This window comes from Lonchura striata, chromosome 6 (genome assembly GCF_046129695.1).
Source record: "Lonchura striata isolate bLonStr1 chromosome 6, bLonStr1.mat, whole genome shotgun sequence".
NCBI lineage: Eukaryota > Metazoa > Chordata > Aves > Passeriformes > Estrildidae > Lonchura > Lonchura striata.
The window spans coordinates 52,167,204-52,188,796 of record NC_134608.1 but is presented as its reverse complement, the minus strand read 5'-3'; the positions used below and the strand labels follow the sequence as shown (position 1 = coordinate 52,188,796).

General features: G+C 38.3%; 1 protein-coding gene across 1 annotated transcript; it reads right to left on the bottom strand.

Moving 5' to 3' along the window:
- Window positions 1-231: 231 nt before the first annotated feature.
- CTR9 (CTR9 component of Paf1/RNA polymerase II complex) lies at window positions 232-20,155 on the bottom strand. The gene is made up of 25 exons (XM_021549769.3): window positions 20,005-20,155; window positions 18,165-18,263; window positions 17,168-17,407; window positions 16,944-17,061; window positions 16,264-16,353; window positions 14,847-14,995; window positions 12,511-12,618; window positions 11,911-12,018; window positions 11,549-11,785; window positions 10,724-10,813; window positions 10,492-10,620; window positions 10,204-10,387; window positions 9,537-9,625; window positions 9,088-9,273; window positions 8,820-8,907; window positions 8,438-8,586; window positions 6,320-6,436; window positions 6,007-6,152; window positions 4,527-4,598; window positions 3,568-3,703; window positions 2,997-3,143; window positions 2,407-2,564; window positions 2,000-2,096; window positions 1,568-1,680; window positions 232-1,315 (listed from the first exon to the last, which is right to left on the bottom strand). The coding sequence occupies exons 1-25, from the start codon at window positions 20,047-20,049 to the stop codon at window positions 904-906; spliced, it is 3,507 nt and encodes a 1,168-aa protein (XP_021405444.1). The 5' UTR covers window positions 20,050-20,155; the 3' UTR covers window positions 232-903.
- Window positions 20,156-21,593: the final 1,438 nt, after the last annotated feature.

Genomic DNA, 21,593 nt, shown 5'->3' with positions numbered 1-21,593 from the left:
CAACTGACTTTTTTCAGACCCACAGAGAGAAATAAGATTTGGTCTACAGCACAGCAATTTTTCATTGTTATTCCTGAACACTTTATGTGAAAGGACTTTGTTCCCAAAGCCATGTACTTACAATACAGTGAGGACCACCTCTTCCAAACAGATTCCATTGTCAAATTAAATGTTTTCAGGTATTCTGCTTATACTTTCTAAGGAGTAAAATAAAAATCACTCCAAAACAAATAAGCAAGAACATTTTATTGTGACACTTGCAGCTTTACCTTTCTCAAGTAACACAGAATTCTCCCAAATGTCATTACCAGCCAATTTAAATATTTCATCTGAATCTGCATTACTAGTTTATAAAATTTCTCTAAGATCTGCATATTTTCAACTGATTTAACACAAAAAGAGAAGCAAAAGAACAAACCATTGAAAACATAAAAGAGCTGCATCGTGGCACATTTATTCTTTAATAGAAAGTAAGAAAAGCTTCCCTACTGACCTTTACTCCAAGTGAGGAAAAAGATAAATATCCACAGCTCTTTGTTGCATCTGGTAGGATTTTAAGATCCATCTATGCATGTATAATCACAGAACAAAGTTTCAGCCACACTGAACCATCTAAGGAGTTTTTGTGATCCATAGTTTTTACATGCATTCATCCTCAGTGTGCTGACTACAGGACAGAGATTCTGTGCACCTACAGTGGTTTAAATTTTAAAATACACCATAAGCCAACTTGGAGAAACATCCATTAGCAACTAATAGGAAGAATCACAAGGAGGTCTCACAACAGTTTACTAAAACATTAGGGTTCTTTAAATCACAGTTTTGAAATATAAAAATTCTATCTCCCCTGTAACTGAGATGTATTTACATGATTTTTTAAAAAATACGGTCTGTAATTCAGCTCTAATCGCTGTCATCTGAGCCCCCTTCAGAGCCCTCGTCATTAGATGCCTCCGGCTCAGACTCGTTCCCAGAAGCTCTGGCAGACCCCTCGTGGTCAGAGCCCCTCTCGGAGTCTCTGTCGGACTCGGCGCTGCGCGAAGCCGGGCGCGACTCGTTCTCGGAGCCGCCGGAGCCGCGGCTCCGCCCCGACTGCACGGACTCATTGTCGGACTGCTCCGACTCCGAGCGCCGCCTCTTCCTCGGGGACCGGTCACTGTCGGACTCCTCCTCGGAGGCGCGGGCGCTGGACCGGCGGGGGCTGCCGGCCTCGCTGCCAGACTTGTTCCTGTTATCGGAATCGCTGTCGGAAACAATGCGTTTGCTGTGCTGCTGCTCCCCCTCCTCAGAATCACTGTTGCTATTCCTAGCGTGCCTGAGGGGAAAAGCAGAGGGACAAAATGGTATTAAAAGGTGCTCCCTTTAGCTGATAAATAAAGCAAGACACCAGGATTTGGGTAATGCTAGTGTTAGAAGAATGAATGGAATTAATTTGCACTGGGAAGGGATGTTGCAAGTACAATGAAAAACTTCTCATTATTTTTGTGTTATCTCATTAACATTGCCTTTTCTCTTGAAGGCATGCATTGAAACTCTAAGTACGCACAAAGTTAATTAAGGTTCTTACCCATCATCAGCAATTTTGAGTTTGTCCTCATCAGAAGAATCATCACTTGATGAAATGATGGCTTTTGATTTGATCTTTCCTTTCATTGAAGGAGGCAGACGTTCTGGTTTGGGCTGTATAGGGGGAAAACAAAGGGCTGCTTGTTCATGTGGCACAGGGCCCAAATGTAGGAACATATTCAGAAAACCAGATATACTTTTAAAAATTTTTCCATTTACTATCATTTGATTCTAGATGGCTTTGGAAATATCCTTTTCATCCTTGATGCAGCAATAGCAAGAGAAGAGGAGGATAAAAATAAGTTCTAAGACCAGTTGGCTTCAGGAGGCTTTGCTGTAATTTTCAACACTAATGAATCTCCCTTGACCAGGGTAATGCTAAACTCCAAACACATATTTAGAGAGTGATGCAGTTATTCAGGGTTTAACTTACAGCCTTCTTCTTCTCTGCTTTGGGTGGACGTCGCTTTTTAGGCCGCGGGCCATTTTCATGTTCTTCATCATCACTCCCCTCTTCTGCCTTCTGGGGTCTTGAACAGAAACACATTTTATATGGCATAAAGCATAATATTGCAAAAAACCCTTAAAACAAAAATACCGGTCTCAAGAAATGTCCAGTTCATCAAGTGTTACTCCTACTTCTTTTGCAGAGTGGTTGCTTAAGACTTATAAAGTGTAATGTGTTAGTAAAAAATAACCATGTGAAATCTTGATAAGAGTTTGTTTTCAAACTGTCACAAAAGACTGCAGAGAACTTACTTAAAAGCTCTACTAATGCTCAAGGAAGTCTAATATTAAATTGACATTATTAATTAATTAATTAATTAAAGTATCAGCTACCTCCTCCTCTTCTTCTTCTTTCTCTCACCCTCCTCTTCTTCCCCATCCTGTTCACTACCACTGCCCTTCCTCTTCTTTTTCTTTCTAGAGATGGGCAGATCTTCATCACTGTCATCATTGACAAACTCATCAAACTCCCCTGCTCCTTTTTTGGAACGCTGTAAGAAACACAGACAACACAACCTATTATTCACATCCCAGTTACAAAGCTACCAGGAAACACTTCAAAATGGAAATTTAGCTGAACATGTTCTAGAAGAAATGAAAATATAGATCTTCTAGAGACTATGGCAAAGTTGGTACAAGATAGGTATAATTTAGAAACTGATTCTGAAGTGGCACATAATAAGATAATCTTCTGTTATTTTAACAATTGAACACATTTTAGTGATGCCACCACACTTAGAACTTTTAAGTATTAGCTTCCAATTATGACATTTTAGTATTAAACCTGTGCAATCTTATTCAGTAGTCTAGGAGCTTGAAATTAAAAACCTGTGCTCCTGCAAGAGACTATATGTCAAAAGGAGAAAATTAAGGAGTTTTAAAAGAAATAAAAAACAAAAAGAGATTAAAACATTCTGTTCTACCCTGCCTCCACCGCCACCACGTTTTTTCTCCTTTGATCCTTCTACTTCACCAGTGAACATCAGAATATTCTTGGTCTTCTCCACATATTGAGCTCTTTGTTCCAGAAGTTTCTTCTGCTCTTCTTTTTCTCTCAGGCGCTTCTCTTCCTGAAACACCAAGGAAGCCAACCATTACCATTGTATTTGCACCCCCATGGTGATTATAACAGCAGGCACAGAAATTATTTGCTGTCAGGAGACTGGAAAATTGCTTTTTGATGCTCTGTGTCACAGCAGAAGGTGCACATGGCAAAAAAAAAAAAAGAAGTTTTTTACAAAAAGTTTTCTACAAAAAAGCCCATAGTAGAATAGGTAAATATCTGATGGCAGAACTTATGGCACATCTATTTAATTTCATTATACAACTAAATATTTCTGAGGGGAAGAAAGAGTTAGCTGCAATATTTTCAGATGGCACTTACTATGACTGAGAAAAACAGCTACTAGGTACCACCCTAGAGCAGCAGGAGCACACATATTGTCACCGTCTGCACGTATGAAATGCAATTCACAGAATTTAGTGCAACAAAACCTGTTCTTTAAGCAGTTTCTGGCGAAGCAGCTCCTTCTCCTGCTCCTGCTTGGCACGCAGCTCCCTCTCCTCCTCATCCTGCTTGCGTGCCCGAGCCACATGGTACTGGGCCTGGCTCAGCAAGTCGGAGCATTGCCTGCAAAATCCAAGGCTCTCAGGTAAGGCAAGGTGGCAAACACAAAAAGAAATGCTTTTATCAAGTGCCTGCACCACAACACTACATTCATATCCCCAATGAACTAAAAAAACAGCTTCTTGAAAGAAGAGCACAAAGAAGAGCAGTGCAGATTTTTGAGTAAATTAAAGCATTTTTAGTAAGCTAATTTATCTTCCAATGTATCATTTCAGAACATATTGCTTCACACTTCAAACGTAGCCAATTCATATACAGAAAACCCACACATGAGCATAAAAGAAATCATGCCAACCAATTTGGAGAGCTTCTGAAGTATGGTTAATAAGAATTTGTATTTAATCACAATAACCTAACAAACCTCCTCAAAAATGTAGGGCAAAATTCAAGCTTCAAACACCCAGTAGTGTGAGAGTTAAGGCTGCATAGTGTCCAAGTCACACAAAACATTAAGGTAAGGTGCTTTCAACCCCCTCTTAGCTGATGACAAAATGACATTTCTTTTAATATTAAATTTTTCTTCTCTGCACAAAGTGCTTCAATGATACCCATTCAGATGTACAGTGAAAGATAGAAAACAACACATGGTATTTGTATGGGGCTATGGAAATCTTACAAGAATGTGCAGAAGAGAAACACAGGAAAAAGACGAAACAGTGGTAGGGAGTGACCCTGCACTTGTATTTCTACTGTTCTAACAAATTGACAGCTGAAATTTTGGAATCTAGTTTTAATACTAAAAAAAAAAAAAACCCAAAAACAGGACAAAAATATTTCACTTAGAATCTGAATGAAGGATTTTTAAAAAAAAAAAAATTATTTTTACCTGGCTTCTGTAGCAGCAAGTGCCAAGTCAAATCTCATCTTATCACCTACTTTACTCAAGTAACTGAAATACCTGGAGGAAATCACAAGAAACCAAAGTAAGCAAAGATGGCATTACTTACATATTTATTGCAATTTTACCTTAAAACAAAGCATTTACTCCTGAATTGCAAACCTGTAGAACTCAATAGATGAGGAAATCCCACTAATTTCCTCTGTGCCAACACCTTTTAATACAGCACCTTTTAACAGTTAAGAAGTGCACTCAGACTACTCCAAATCTAAAGCATTCTAAAACCTCTCTGGAGAGGAAAATTCTAAAGAGAGTTCTGAGATTTCATTTGCTGGCTTCTACCAGTAAGTACATTGCTGACCCCAACAGATTGATTCATCTGCCACAGATCACATGCCTGAATTCAGCATAAGAGAAGGAAGAGAAACTTGTTTTTCAAAAATCTGTTCAGAACAGCCTCCTTGACCTAGTGGACAGGCCCTTGAGAATATAACAAACCTACAAGTAGATAGTGAGCTATGATGATCAGTGCTTTGAAAAGTTTTTCCAGTTTAAAAGAAAATTACTTCTAACTTTCAAGATTGCCACAGCTTCTTCCCATATACCCTCAGACACATTTCAAAATAAGTGATTTTGTGCTAGACGCAAATTCTTGGGTATATGAATATACTAACTCCTTGCTTGGGGTCTACACTAGGGAGAGTATGTTCCAAAAATTTTAGTTAATAGGCAAAAATAAATTCATACAACTTCTTCAAGACAATACATAACAAGCTTCTCATTAAATTTAAGTCAGAACTTCTATCCTCAATGTAACAGCAGAGCTAGGTATGCACAAATCATGCGCCAGCTACACCTAGGAGCAGGACAAATGGTTGAAAACTCTGTTCAAGGATGGTGACAACTGGATCAGATGAATCACACTGCCGTCTGCACAAAATTTTCTATTCTTGTTTTTTAAACAGAACTAAAATATCTCAAATGCACTTAAGAAATTGCTTCTGTTCTTAAACTGTGAGAGTACTTGGACTTTACTTACCAAAAGAAGGGTGGAATTAGTCTTAAGGGACTGCCAGTCATTAATTACGCTTATGTAAGAGAAACAGATTTGCTTTTAAGCCTTACAGTTTGCTTTGAAAGAAGTCATAAAATAGTATTCAAGTTGTAGAATAATTGTCAACATATTTTTGACTGTGCATTTCGAGGAAGAAGAGCATCTTGGTCACAGCAATAACAAAACTCAAAAACACATATTGGCACCTGGTCAAACAAAACTGGTTCTGGAACAAAATCTGCGCACACAGTTTTGTCAGGCCCAATATTTTGCTTTCCTACTAGAAACTCCAGAATAACACAGTGCTTTGTAGAAAATGATTGCTCTTCTAACCAGATTTGTGCTCAATACTGCAAGTATACTGTAAGGGGACAACAACATGGATTATAATGATTAGAAACAAATGATCTTTACCTGTGGGCGAGCTCCAGTTCTTTCACAGCATTAAGCACTTCCTTCAGATTGCTTTTTTCATCTTTCAGGACAGAGGTAGCAAGTCTTTGCAGCACTAAAGCTACATTAAACATGAGGACTGTATCACTTGGAGCCACATGCCTGGCCTGGAAAAAACCCATATTTTTAAGATAAGCTACAACGTGAAGCAGAAATTACATACAGAGAATAAACACCATAATTTCAACACCAGACCACCAAATTTAAAGAAACACAAACACACATCAACTAACAGTAATTTTATTCTGTGATCCATGATGTTCTAGATCCATACCTTTAACAAAGTTTGTTTGCATTCCTGTAATTTGCCACATTTAAACAGTGCCCGGGCCAAATATAACAACACTTCAGTGTTTTGATGCTTATAGAACTTTCTGAGGCAGTTTTCATACTGAAATAAAAGAAAAAAAAAAAAATCAAAGTAAGAGGCAACAGTGGTTTGTTATTTTGGTTAGCTAACTCTAGTAAATGTTTCTATTCCTAAAAAGCATCACTGCTATTATGCCTTTTATTTTTTTAAAGAAGTGTATTATGCTACGTAACATACTTTTCACTGATTAGAACATTCTCTCTCCTATTCCATAGCAAGTACCTGATTTTTTCTAGAAACTGGCTGCAGCCCAGAAGGTTCTGTAAGTCTTAAGTACAAAAGAATACTTTTTAAAGGAGCATTTACTGCAACAAAGTCCAACCAACATGACTCATTTTAAGATCATTCAAATATTCTCCACAGTATGTAGGGGGAATAAACAATATATTTTCTTTATTCATATCAGATACTTTACCAAATGAAATATATCTAATATACTAATTTCATATATCTGATGTAATTAGTTAAAAAAAATATCCAGAATTTCCAGATAACTCAACATCAAATTTATTCTGTCCACCCAGCTGAGGAACTTGCCCATGCCAAGGGATATCAGATTATCTAAAGTGTAAAAGATAACTTGTTACTATAACTTTTGTGGGTCTAGAATTAAAGGCTTACAAGATACCAAATGTTAACGTTTTCAGTAAAAAGCAACTTCTGTTTGACATACTCTTTTCTCAAGGAACCCTTCACCCTCTCTAAGCCCCCAAAATAGCAAGGAGTACAAAGTACATTTTATTTGCAGCTCAAGTACAGAAAAATTCCCCTGAACTGTAACACCTGAGGTTGTTACTCTTGGATTTCACTGTCTTGTGAGTGCCTTCAGCATCCAAGATTTTGTGTTTAGCTCAAGCCTGCCTCGGATTTGTATGCTTTAGAGAACTCAGAAGGATAATTATTGTGGCTGCACTAGCTGGACTAGTAATTTCAATCTGTCTCCCTTTGAATCCAATAAAATGTATTTCACAGTGTGACTGCATAGCAAAGCTCAGGGAACAATAAAACACCTCAGTAAATAAACACAATTCTAATAACACCTTTTCTTAAATAAATTAGCAAATGAGTAAAATATTTTTTCTCCTAAATTGATAGGTGAAAGTGATACCCACTTCCCCACTGTAATTCACTGCATAAGCAACTGCTAAAATTAGATTTTCATTAGGCTTTTTGTCAATGAAAATAGTCAAAGTGCTAAAAAAACAGCAGACCACATTCAAGCACAACAGAGTGAATGTGACTGTGTTGCCAAAGCTTGCTAACAATAGTTCACTGGAGGATAGTGACTACTGGGCTCTGATCATGTAAAAAAGGCCCAGGAACACTTCTTTATTAAGCATCACAAAAAGCTTCAGAATAGCTCTGAATGAAGAGCCTCAATAAGGACTCATCTTAAATGACACAAGTTTGTTCTTAGTTTCTGTCCTGTTCAACATATGCTGTGTTTTTAAGCTTATTTGTATGCTTTTCATCGAATAATTGAGTCAATTTACTCAGAACAGGCTGACACTTGAACATTTACTTGCTTGGGCAGGTCAGGTCAAACTAGCTGATCTCAACAGATTTCTTCCACTGTGAATTATTTTGTGATTTTAACTGTGGTGAGTAAAATTACAGCTCAGTCAGCTTTTAAAGTATTCATGTAGTCATTTACAAGAACAAAAATAGGAATTGTTGCTGTTTAAAAGGAAATCCCAGCAGCATATTGTATTTACTTACTTTGGAAACATCTGCATGTAAATCACAAACAGTAACTACAATGACTGATATTGCTCTGGCTAATAATTTATTCCATTACCAAAATTCTAACCCTGCTCTGCAAAAAAGTATAAAAGTTGATAGGTGCTTTGTTACTCCCCACCCACATTTGACGGGCTGTTACTAAATCTAGACTTGACAGCCAACAGCTTGCTAGAAATAGGCCTAAAACTTGTTAAAACATTGCTCAGAAACTTTCCCAGCTTCCCTGACAATCTAGAAGTCATCTAAGCCAAGACAGGAGGTAGTTCAATGGGATGTTACCATCTGCACAGCACTGATGTACTGCTTCTGCTCCACATAGATATGTGCCAAATTCAGCCACACATCGCTGATATCTGCTGTGGCCTCTCTCACTTGGGCAAAAACATCACGAGCTTCACGGAAATATCCTTTGTGTGCCAAGACAGCTCCTGAGGGGAGAGGAACATGGCCAGTGTGAGCTTCCAGCTTCATGCACACTGTGCACTCCTACTACAGAAAGTTCAATACTGCCTCAATAAAGCGTCCCTTCAAAAACTGACATAGCTGCCATGTCCTGGGCTCCACTCTACAGTGCTCAGGCCCTGAAAAAACAATTCTCTATTAAAGCACGAAATTCAAGAATATGATCACCTCTGATGCAAAACTAGAGTCTGATATTCACCTATGCCATTAGCAGCATACAAATTCTTTGGGTCATTTCTGAGGACTTGCTTGTAGATGGCTAATGCACGGTCTTGGTGACGTTTCTCCTGCAGAAAGAAATGCCCCAATTCATCACTCACTTCTAAAGTGGGGTATTAAAAGATCTACCCAGAGGTTTTATGAACTAGAAGATGCCAAATAAACATTAAGAAGAGGTTCTGAATAGCTAATAACATACACAAAATAAACAAACAAACCCATACACAGGGCAGAGAGATGCCCATTACCTTTTCTCTGTCTCTTGTGGGTTGATGGAGAGTCTGCAGCCAGACGTTGCCAAGAGCCAGCATGGAATAAGTATCATTTTGTGTGGAGGGCTGCTTCAATATTCTTTCAAATTTCTTCTGTCCTGGACCCCATTCTTGTTTAGCCAAATGAAGATTGCCAATCAGAGACCAGGCATCTGGATGATCCTAAATAAAAATTCACTCTAAGTTACAAATAAAAGGGAAGTGTTTCCCTTTGCAAGGGTTCTTTTTCAAGTATGAAGTGTTACTCTTCTTAAACGTAATTCCATATTTAAAAGGACCCCAAACAAAACACAGAGAGCAGATATGGCAGCTCTCTCTTCTTCCTCTAGTTTAAACAAATTAAAAACACAAAAAGAGGAAAATTAAATTTTAAGTTAACTTATTATTTGGAGTGTTTTAATGTTAAACACTATAGGGTTACAAACCTGATTGATCTGAAGTGCTTCTTTAAACCAATCAGAAGCCTCATAAAAATTCCCTTTATCCCTGGCCATAGCTCCCAAGCGCAAGTAGCCTGAAAATAAAGATAGAAAATAAAATAAAAATCAGGTTAAAGTCATCTTGAGCAAAAAAAATATTGTCCATGCATAAATTTCAAAAGCAATCTTTCTCTTGATCAGCTAAGGACAGCAAACACTAAGAGACCTTTCATATTCTATTCACGAGAAATACAACGTGAAGAGGAACTTGCACCCATGATGGCCATACAAAATCTGCAGGCTCTGAATAGTTAAGAGTATTGTAAATGTGTTAAATTTGCTTCATTAAGTTAAAGACAACTGAAAAACTGCAAAGAAATAAGGAACCATCAGTTCTATAATTCTCCTCCCCACTTTATAAATAGCTCTCCCATCTCCACAAGCTTTGGGAAGGGTATCTGTGGGTAACAATGGAAAACAAACAGGGAAAAGGCTACAGATGAGGCTAGGGCATGATGTGTGCTGTAGCCTGTGGCAAACAGCACAGGTCAGCCCCAACAGTACAGTGAAAACAAAGGAAGACAGACTTAAGGAGAGCAGAAGACACTATCAACCAGAAGATTTTTGGTATTATAAGGACAGCTGTAGAAGTGAAATACCAAATGTTTCTTACAATCAACGTAATTTGGATGTTCTCTCAAAATGTTTTTATAGAGCTTTTCAGCTTCGTGAAATTCACACATGGCCTCGTAGAGCCTGGCAAGGTTGTAGGACGTTGTCACAGAAATGGCATTGTAGTAATGCTCATCGTGCTCAGCCTCTGCTTTTGCACGATCCAGTGATGCCAGGAAGTATTTCTGAAGCACAGAAAGAAAATAGCAATGAAGCACTCCAGAATATCCACAAAGAAAAGCTTCTGTCTGATCAAGAAACACCATTCAAACTGTGAGTAACTGCATACCTTTGCTTCTCCCAGGTTTCCCAGCCTGAAGTGCAGGGCACCCACATTATTCAGGATCTCTGGAGGGACATCAGCCTGTACCTTCTCCTGCAGAATGCGTGTGGCTGTTCCATAGGCTGACAGAGCACCCTGTGCAAAAAAACAGAAAGTGGATGAAAGAAAGAAGAGAATGAGCTCTACACACTCTTATGAAAAACACACACACAATTCACCAAGTGCATATTAATAATACCTGTATATCAGTCTGTTCCAGAATTTGGGCTAGCTCAATCCATGCCTCTACATCATCAGGATATTGTTCTGTGACTTTCTTTAAATGTCCCTGAAAAACAGAAGATAATTATGGCACTTCAAAGACACACAGCCTGTTAAAAAAAAAATGGAAATAAAAGAAAGAGTAAAGGCATTCACTTTAACACCAGAGAGAAGATGCACCATATTGCAGAAGCAAACATCCTAAAAATCTATACAGTAATAAATCTGCATTAGTTTTCTTCCTTCATTATTCTATTCTTCTGTAGAACAGAACACCTGCTTCAAGTCTTAGAGAAACAAAGGCAAATACACCAACATGAAAAGCTAGAGAAATGTCTAACATTTCTTCCATTTATCTACCCAACATTAGATTTAAAATACCTTTTATTTTAAAAAAAGCATCACTGTCCTTCCAGATAAGCCAAGCCAAGCGCTTTCTGGTAATCACCAGCTGATTTGCTCTCTTCAGGAAATCATGAGCTAACTTCCCATCTTCAGACAATTTTATATATATATGGAAAGAATTCCACCCTTTTCACATACCAAATAGAGACATAAGGCTGGAGCTTCTGTAAATTCCTGGACATGCTTTATCCAGAACCCAGTGTAGTCTCAGTTCTGTCCAGAAGCTATAACTCTTCACAGACAGAAAGACCCCTCATGACAGCCCATATGAAATATTCCATATCTACAGCCACCTAACCCTGAGTTTTATTCAACTTAAGGAACAATCTGATTTCAAGTCTAATTTCCAAGTTCTACTCTTGCAAATAAACACGATGCTGGCAGAAGGAAAACTCACCTTTGCAATATCTCGTTTCTCTTGATCTTCTGAAGCTGCATAAAGAGATCCAAGGATTTTCATAGTCTCATAATTATTAGGATAGGCTTTCAAGACTTTTTCAAAGCATTGTGAAGCATTCTCTTTGTCCCCTCGATAAATGTACATTTGACCCAATCCAAAAAACGGAAGTACGAAAGAAGATGAGGCAAACTGAGTGGCCTGGTAATAATACTGGAAAGCTTGATCATAATCTTCCTGATTAAAAGGAATTAAATGAAGAACAGTCAGTGTTTTTAGAGGCAACCTTTGTGTGTGTGAACTTTTATAACAGAGACTTTTTTAAATGTGAGCTCAAAGGGGACTTTTAAAAACTGCCCTACCTGCACATGAAAAGACCTCGCCAGCTGGTAACAGCTCTCTGCCTGCATCGCTTCTACTTCTGTGTTATGGAAAGCATGAAGAGCCAAGTGTTGTACTTTACCATAGTCCTGACAAAAAAAAAAAAAGGAAGTTAAATGAAATTTGGAAGGCTTCACTTTATTTATGGTCAAGTGATTTTATGATTTAAACATGGACAGCTGGAAAATATGACAAAGCTTTAGTCACAGCACTGACTAAATAACAACAGATTTAGTTTTAGCTGTTACTATTCTTTTCTCTATTTCATGTTTTAAAGCGTGGAAGAGTGAGGAGAGGGAAAAACAAACCAACAAAAAACCTCCACCAACCGTAAAAACCAATTCCAAACATCAAAAATGCAAAACCCCTTCAGGACACAAAGATGATTTTGATTTAAGTAAGTGTACCTTTCTTGGTTTTCTTGAGAAAGGCTCATACAAAATTCAGGCCAAAAACCTCAGAGCTCTTCATCTAGATTAACAGATATTAGGTACCTGATGAAATGGGTTTGAATCTATCACCAGAATTCTTGCTGTTCAGAGGTTATCAAGCATTTAAGTAAAATTTCAGTGATCTCTTACCTTCTTGAAAAAGAAGTGATTAGCCAAGTGATTCAACACCATTGGATTACTGGGATCAATTGTGTAAGCCCTAGAGAGGAGCTGAACACCATTCTTGATGGAATCCGCCTAAATGGAACATTGACAGGTATCAGCAGCACCTCAGTATCTGTATCTTATTACCATCTTCAAAATCATTTTTCAGTTTAGGCTGCTCAAGATTTCTGACAACACCATACTGCGCTCAAAAAAAAAGTAAATTCAACTACCAGCTTTTCTTCCTGCAGCATACAGGTGGAAAACGGGAAATGAAGCTACCATACAGGGATGGAAAAGAGCAGAGCAGGAATTTCTAGGAAAAAAAAAAAAGCAAAAAAACCCAAAAGACTTAGTGTTGATGTCCTTTGACAGCTTTCCTTCTGGTCCTTCTACTGTCCAGTGTCCTCAGTGCCTGTTGGTTTCAGTTTCCATGTTTTACCCAATTCTTTCAACAGTGGAATATATCTGCATGCTCAAATTCTAATTCAAATTATTTAGATCTCGTTTTAAAATCAGTACAAGTTTGAAGTGTTTATACAGAAATATCATTTCATCAACTTACTATTTTCTAAAGAAGCTTTATACCTTAAAGCAAGCTTCCCATGGTAAAAATGTGATTACCTACAAGTTCAAATCCACAACTGATAAAATAATTTATCTTTATTTAGGATGATCATGTAATCTGTATCACAAGCATATCAGCTTAATCTGTACTTATTTCTGAACAGAAACACAAAAAATGCTATCAAGAAGTCATCTAATGGCTGTGCTTTACTCTGTAATTATGATGAGAAGAAAGCTGTCTTATTGAACAGATTAGGTTTTAAGAGGTTAAAATGTAACATGAAGGCAGCTAAAAAATCAATTTCAGTTTGAACAGGTGCAATCTTTCCAAACCTAGCATAACAATAGACCTGGATAAGGAGATATTGAATCTTTCCTGCCTTCGTTTTCAAAGGTTAATATGCTTTATAATCACACTGTGCTTTTGTCCAAGTTCTCCAATATCTTGAGTCTTATGTCCAACTTCAACCCAATCCAATATGTGGGTAGAGGTCTCAAAGCTCTAAGTGCTTTCATTTAAGAAAAACAGATCAGACAGACCTCAATGAGAACACAGTGTGTCTCAACCCTGATCTGACATCATAACATCTTCTAGGAGGAAGAAATATCTAAGCACAAAAAAGGTATCAATTAGTTTGATACTCAGAGAGACTATTTTCTCCCTTCCCTGTGTCAACTCTTCAATGTTACACTAACTTTTACTACAAAGTTGTGAGAAGAGTTTGAAGTAAAGCACAGATGATATACTTCTAAGGAAGAACACAAAACATCTTTGAGTGGCTCAGCTTTTAATCATAGCTTTTTGAATCTTCAGGTGAGCGGGCTCATCTCTTGACTTCAGTCAAAAGATCATCAGGAAAAGAAATATACCAAATAGCATCAACTTCTCATCTGTGGAATTTATTTAAATTTGACTTTAGAGTATTTTTGGTTCTTTCTGTAGTTTTATGAAAAAAACTCTTATGCCCTTTTAGTTTCTTCATGGAAATATGAACAGGTTTTTTTCCCCCCACAAAGTAGTAAACCAAGAAATTTTTAGACATTCTGTGCTAACAAAAGATCTTTCTAAGGAACTCTAGAAAGTAGCGCACTAAATTTTAGCCACATACTATTATGTAACAATATTTTTTTTTTTTAAATACTTATGGGTCTCCTCTTCTAGTGATAACATCCAAGATGGTTAATCCCTGCTAAGGAAGTTACAATTCCAACTAAACTATATTTGCATACATTTTTCTAGTGATACAATATCTAGAAAGGTGGATCACCACTTAAATGTACTTTTATCAGACCAGTTAAAATTTTTTCTTGCCTACTCTTTGGTTTACCATGCAGCATGCATGCCTGAATGCAAGTTTGAAACTCGTTTGAAAATTTGTTAACTCCTAAACTTCTAAAAATCTTGTTCTAACCGCCTGGGAATACGTCATTTACCTTGACCTTCCTTCACGTATCACCATGGAGTTTTATTATTTTAAATGAAACAGTTAACCTAGCACTGTTTCTCTGTACCTAATTCTTCTATAAATAACAGAATTGAAGATTTTTAACAACAGAAGAAAGCTATTCAGAATGTGCTGCTCACATGACAAGCACGTATCTATAATATCATTCAATAGAACAGACTTCAACTTATTCAACCATAAAAGTTATTACCCATTTTAAAACTGGACTATCTTTGAAAGGACAAAAAATTTGCTTTTTTATCTAAAAGAAAGTAAACTGAGCATGGATTACTGCTAAGTCAGACCCACCTCCTTATTATTGAGTTCCAGAACAGCCAGTCCAACCAAGGCCCCAACACACTTGGAATTCAGATCCAGAGCCCTGCTGAAGGCCAAGCGAGCTTTTTCCAGCTTGTTCAGTTTCACGAAGCAGTGGCCCATTCCCAACCGAACCTCGGCTAGAGAACAACATGACACCATTCATAATCCCAAAGTTTCAACTTTATGCCTCTTTTTTTCCACAACCGAGCGTGAAAGCAGAGTTTTTCAGAGTTCTTTAAGGCCTGCAAAGCCATCTTAACAATTTCTGTTTTTCAAGGCAGCAGACCATACTTGGCTGGCCACAAAATGAACTTGAATGTATTAGTAAGACTTTATTTCTTCATAAACTCCAGAATACTGATCTATCTCCCACAGACTCCAATGCCAGACAAATAAAAAATCACTTTTATGGGAATGTATTAAAAAATAATAGAGAATAGCATTAAAGAATTGCCAGATGGAAGGGCTGGACATTTCTTAGGGAAGTTAAGTTCACTCCAAACTAGCAGGTCTTCAGAAAACACAGATGAATAAACAATTTAGCTGGCATTTCTCGTCGAATGATCAACTGATTCACATGCTGTTTATCATCCTCCAGCTTCCATAACCAAGTACAGATGTACTAATACAGAAAATTCACATCATACTGCCCTTTCAGACTGCTTGTGATCTACGGAGAATTTATAAACAGCAGTTTCAAATCTGTGTCCATTAGAAAAAGGGGAGCAAAGGAAAGATGTATGTTGAAAAGTAAGGCTTTTGTAGCAATCAATATGGTAAAGCAGACCACAGAACAGACATCAAGTTTGCAATAAACCTTTTCTCCAACAGATTATGGCAAAGTCTATCACATCTCTCAAGAGACTTTCAAGTATTTATGTTCTTACTGTAAATACCTTGAATTAATGTATCTAAATCCCACGTATTACTTTTTACAGCCATTAAAATTCACTTTCTCAGATTTTTGTATAAAGAAAATAATACAAGACCAGGAAAACTCACATCATGCACTATAAGTAGAATTTTGCTTGTTATGTCTTGTTTCATTATTGTTATGTCATTTCTGACGCCTTTTTCCAAGAGCTTACAGAAAAATTCTGCAAGAGTCTTGAACAGTTCCTTCCCTCTCCGTATAACTTTAATTTCTCTTATATGCAAAATCTCATTTTCTAATACCTCTTTAAAAGGTAATACTCCAAAAAAGTATTTTCCTAAACACAACTTTCTTCTCTAAATATTAAGAAATACTTCAAGTCAAAGAATGCCCAAATCCCTCTATAATGAGGGTTGGGGTTCTTTTGACAGATACAGACCACAAAAATGACCTTTAAATTTGAATTAGGAAGACCTGAGTTAGTTTGCAAGCAGAGCAAATACCTCCAGTAGCAAACACTTTCTGCCGTACCTGGGCAGCCTGGATTGGTACGCAGTGCTTTCTTGTAGTAGGCAAGGGCTCCTCTATAATCTTTCTTGTTGAAAGAAATGCATGCCTTACCTGTTAGAACATACCAGGAACAAAACCAAGATTATAAACCAGAAACTCAAGTAATATTTGGTTAACTTGTACTGTACCTATTTTCAAAAGTTACAGTTAAAAACTAACAGAAAATTAGGATGACAACTTTTCTTACATTTGCTGACGTACATTTGTCAAGTATATGAAAAAAGCAAACATAAAAACACATTAAATTTATATGTTCATATTTTTCTGTAGAAACTTAACTCTTTATTGGTCCAGAGGAAAGACACTTACTGAGACTAGTGAACAACTTAAATTACAAGTGTTACAATCTGCTGACCCCTCACAAGTGGTAACTTCACCCTTAACAGAGTGTCCAGCACCATTGCCATCACTAGGGAAGCATAAATAGCTGGACTGGATATATGCCCTTGGGTCTCAGAAGATGCCAGTTAGCATTGCATTTTTCCTAGCTCTTCCACCTATGTGTACTTCCCAAATTTGAATTAGTCTCTGTCATGTGTGTCTCGATCACATTCTCTCTACACACACCCACTTAACCACATAACTCATTCCAAAACTCAACCAAAGAGACCAGGTTTTTACAAATATCCAGAAACTCATACCAAGTAGGGCAGGAATATTATTTGGAGATTGGTTGAGCACGAAGTGGAACTGTGCATCAGCTTGGTCCATCTTATCACCTTCAAGCAGGCAAAAGCAGGCTCTTCCCAACAAGTGATTCTAGACAAGGGAAAGAATTTGCAATACATTTATCATTGCAAAATATGTTTTCTTTAAAATCACTAATATACGAAAATGTTTTTTTTTGCTCAGATTTCTTTTTTACCTGGTCGTACATGATGATTTTGTCAGCCATAGTGTACAGCAGGGTGGCCTGGGTGATGAGCTCCTTCTTGTTGTCTTTGTTCTTCTCTTTCCGAGCCTGCTGTACATAGTAGGCTGCCAGAGTGTCCAGACATGTCATCTGATCCTTCTCGTGGTCTCTGTAGTCCAGGTTGCCATCGATGCGGGCAGCTTCCAGCAGCTTCACAAAGTCTTCTGTTTTGCCTTGCTTGTAGTACTCCAGCTACAAAACACAGTTTTAACAGACAACACCACCCCAGTGAGTACAGAACATACCAAGCTGATGCTTTAGCTATCACACAGACTCTTTTCCTAGGATGTAGGGATAAAGCAGAAATAAATGTAGGTATCATCAGAGAAAGGTTTTCTGGTAATGCCAAGTGTTTTTCTGTCCTAGAATCACTGAATGGCCTGGGATGGAAGAGACCTTGAAGATAATCTTGTTCCAACCGCCCTGCCATGGGTAGGGACACTTTCCTGTTGCTCAAAGGTCCATCCAACCTGCCCTTGAACACTTCCAGGGATAGGGTATCCACAACTTCTAAGGGCAACCTGTGCCAGTGCCTCACCCCCTTAAAACACAACTTTTTGAGCTATTTATAAGAAGAATCCACTGGTCTTCCTCTGAAATTCTTTGATGTTTTGACATTTAATCATACTTTCCACAGTATTGATACTGCCCCCTCCTTTTTTATTAAGCATGTAATCAAATGCACAGACCAAGAAAACTATGGATTGAGGGGGAAAAAAACATAGAAAGCAACCCTCATGAGGCATTATTTCATGAAAAAGAGATTAAATGGAAATCCTAATATGCATATGTCAATCAGAAACATCTGGCCTAGAATCAAAGACTGAATGACCTCATAAAGTACCTGTTTGGAGCTCAGTTATCACTGGTCATTAGAGTAGGGAATTGGAAATCATTATCTGATTGTGTGAATACAGTATTTAAATACACAATTTGTATCTATACTGACCGCTAGGGCAATCCATATGTGCAGCTGGGTGTGCTCCTGTTTCAGTATACTTATAACTTCATCACCCTCGGGCAACTGATCGAAGTCAAGCTCAATAACCTAGAACCAAACAACACAGATAATGTTTTCACAAAGCATGAAAAAAAAATTGTCAGTCATTGAGCTCAAAGGAAACTGGACATCTCAGAGCACAAAACATAAATAACTATTTGTGTTTAAACAAAGTTGTGGACAAAGAAAGGAGAGATAACATATTGCATTCTGTACAAGATAAAAGTGATGGCTTCTCTTTAGAGAAAAGACAAACCACTGTTTGGGATGCAAGCGAGGGAAAATAAGCAGAGATCTGATTTTAACTTCTTTAACTATAGACTTGATGCTCAGAATCGGCTAATAATCAACTTGACTGCAACTTGACTGACTTTCAAAAACTTTTCCTGCAGGTAATATAGAGATCTAGCTCAGAGACAAAATCTTCCAAGTCATCTGGTGTCAGAAAATCCATACCTAAGAGTTAGATTCCTGAAATATTGTAAAGTCATCTTTATGCCCTAGGAAATTAAGAGACTATTAAAGAAGCTAAATTTATGAATATTTACAACTGTAGATATGATTAGCAAATGACATCAAGAACTTTTCATCATTCAGGCATTGTTTTGTGAGAATTAGTCTCCCATGTTGATCTAATCTTCTGATATTATAAAATGAGGAAAAAGGAACAGGTACTCCCCAGATGGGATATCTGGGAACACAATTTAACTGCTTGTTAGTTCACCTTACTCAGCCATGCTGTCTTTAATAATTAGTCATCTGCGTTACAAGTTAATTTTACAGCAAGAAAGAAGTGCAGTTGTTGTACCCTGATTACCAATGCAGGGACTCCTCTGTAGGCTCAATTAGAGCAATCCAGTTTATAAAGGCTTCTAGTTTTGACAATACAAGACTTTAGCAAAAATATTTCTGCTTAACTTTGGCTCATTTTAGTTTATGTTGCATAGCACCTCCTGTCTCACAGATAATGGCCCTCATCCCTCAACTAAAATAGTTATGAATGAGAAATAGATATTACCAACGCAGCAAATAAACATGGAAGTAAAAAAGAGCAGGGGTGAGTGGAGGGGTATTTTATTATATTCCCTAGTAATTAATTCAGAACTTTGGGATCAAAGTAGTTCTAGCCCGAACCAAGATCACAATTCATGTTGACACCTCAGACAGAAATTTCTGTCACAGAAGAAAATGCCCTTGAACATGTAAACTCCATAGAATAAAGCAATTTTGTTAGATAAAACCTAAATGGCAGCCATATAGAGATTTGTTTGTGTATATCAATTTGTGTGTATATGAATGTCGCTATGTACATGTATATATGTATATGTATATGTGTATGTATACAGGAAAGCAGGCAGATAGAAATTCACAGAGGATATTCTTCAACCTGTAAGCATTATGTTTCAACACCTTACTTAGCCACACTATAAATTTAGTATCTGCCATGGCACGATTTAATGGCAAACTTTGTTATATGCTGCAAATCTCCACATCTCCTAAACCTTTCTAATCTTTCTTTGTACACTTGTAAATACAGAGAAGTTAAGCTTTTAGCTCCACGGTGAAATAACCTTACAGAGAGGCTCGTGTCTGTGGGCTGTGGAGGAGCACCAGGACACCCTGACACAGCAAAGCGGCGGCGAACGCGGCCGGGCACACACCGGCCACCCCGGCTGCGAGCGACACCCGCGCCCCGAGCACGGCCACGGGCGGCGGCGACCGCCCCGCCCCGCCCCGGCACGGATCGCCCTCCTCGCCCTGCCCCGCCGCCTCCCCGCGCCCGACTCGCCTCGTCGGTGTCCCGGAGGGGGATCTCGATGGAGCCCCGCGACATCCTGGCGACAGCGCTGCCGGAGCCGCCGCTGGCCGGGCCGGGGCCGCCGCGCGCACTTCCCCTCACGGCAGCGCCCGACCCGGACGTGCTCGGGAACGGGGCGGAGCGGGCCCGCCCGGGGCGGTGCCAGGGCGGTGTGAGGGCGGTGTCTGCTCCTCCTGACACGCGTCACACGCCTCCCGCCGGGAATGGGGTTATGCACCCCTCTGGAGCAGGGAAAGGCGGCTCCGGGTGTTTGTGCGTACGCGCAGCCCCCGGTAAATCGAGCAGGTTAACTGGGTGCGGCTCCCTCAGGCGGCGCCTCTCCTCACGGCAGCTCAGACGCGCCGAAAGATTCTCAAATAAACGAGTTAAAACGTGCGGGTTTTCCCCATCTTCGTGGGAAACCAAAGTGTAAATCCAAGTTTATATTATCCGACTAGCTCAGCTGGTGTAATACTTGCGTATTTAAAATTTTTCAGCCTCAGCTGGGCCAACTATATTGCAGTTGGGTGAGTGTTTTCAATGGCAAATGCGGGCTCTGTGTGAGGGACTCGGCCACACGGAGGCGCAAAGTAAAGAAGGAATTCCGCAATTGGGCTCCTAAATTGTGTTTTTCTAATTATGATGTCAGATACATTGCATGTTTGGATCAAACGCAGCAAGCACATGACCCATGTTGGTCATTTTTACAGTTGTACCAAGGGGAAAAAAGGGTAGTAATACTAAAAGATCCTCAGACAGAAATTACTTTAAATATTTACACAGCCTGTTAAACCCTAGAGCTAAATTGATTTTGTCCTATAGCTAATCGTGCACAGAATACAAAACATTGAATAAATTGATAGTCACAACTATAAGGTATTAAATCAGTTAATTTTATTTTAAAAATAAGTATGAATTACTATAATCCTGTATATTATAGTGGTAATGGCTACATGACTTGCAGTGTCACCTGTTTTGTGAAGCTGAAGTAAGTAACATTTTTTGATTACTTAACATTTTGAATGTGACCTGATTTTTCTTTATGCACTTATTATTCTCAACTTAGTTACCTGCTCCAATTAATTGTACCAAATATTTCTTCTACTCTTTGAGTGGATTTCTTCCATAAATATGTATTCTAGAGAAACATGGCAGGAAAGCAGAATGATGTTGAAATTTATGGGATGGAGTATGTTTTGCACTAAAAACATGCTAGAAACAATGTTATGCAGAGCCAGATGATAATTAATAAAGTTCCTAAGCCTTCTTTGCTGATTTTTCAGAAATAAACTACTTTTTTAGATATTTTAATCAATGCTGAAGCTATTTGGGTTGCAAAGGCAGCCTGTTTCTGAGGCATTTGTTCTGTAGAAAACTAGATTTCCTCATAGACAGAAAATTAGTTTTAATTAAAGATTTTGTAGGGTCAGACCTTAAGAATATTAAGCCAAAGTTAAAGAGGAAAAACAATTCTTGCTCCCTGGCACAAACCTACTACACACATTTTAAAATAATTTAACATTTAATTACTATACTGTTGACTTTTATATTGTTTAAAGCAGGAAGACTCCTTTTCTTTC

Excerpts from the sequence above, each read along its gene's own strand:
- CTR9 (XM_021549769.3), bottom strand. The coding sequence starts at position 20,049 with ATGTCGCGGGGCTCCATCGAGATCCCCCTCCGGGACACCGACGAG. Across the intron at positions 12,019-12,510 it reads ATCACTTCTTTTTCAAGAAG|GACTATGGTAAAGTACAACA; the intron begins GTAAGAGATCAC and ends TTTTTTTGTCAG. Across the intron at positions 8,908-9,087 it reads CCACAAGAGACAGAGAAAAG|GAGAAACGTCACCAAGACCG; the intron begins GTAATGGGCATC and ends TTCTTTCTGCAG.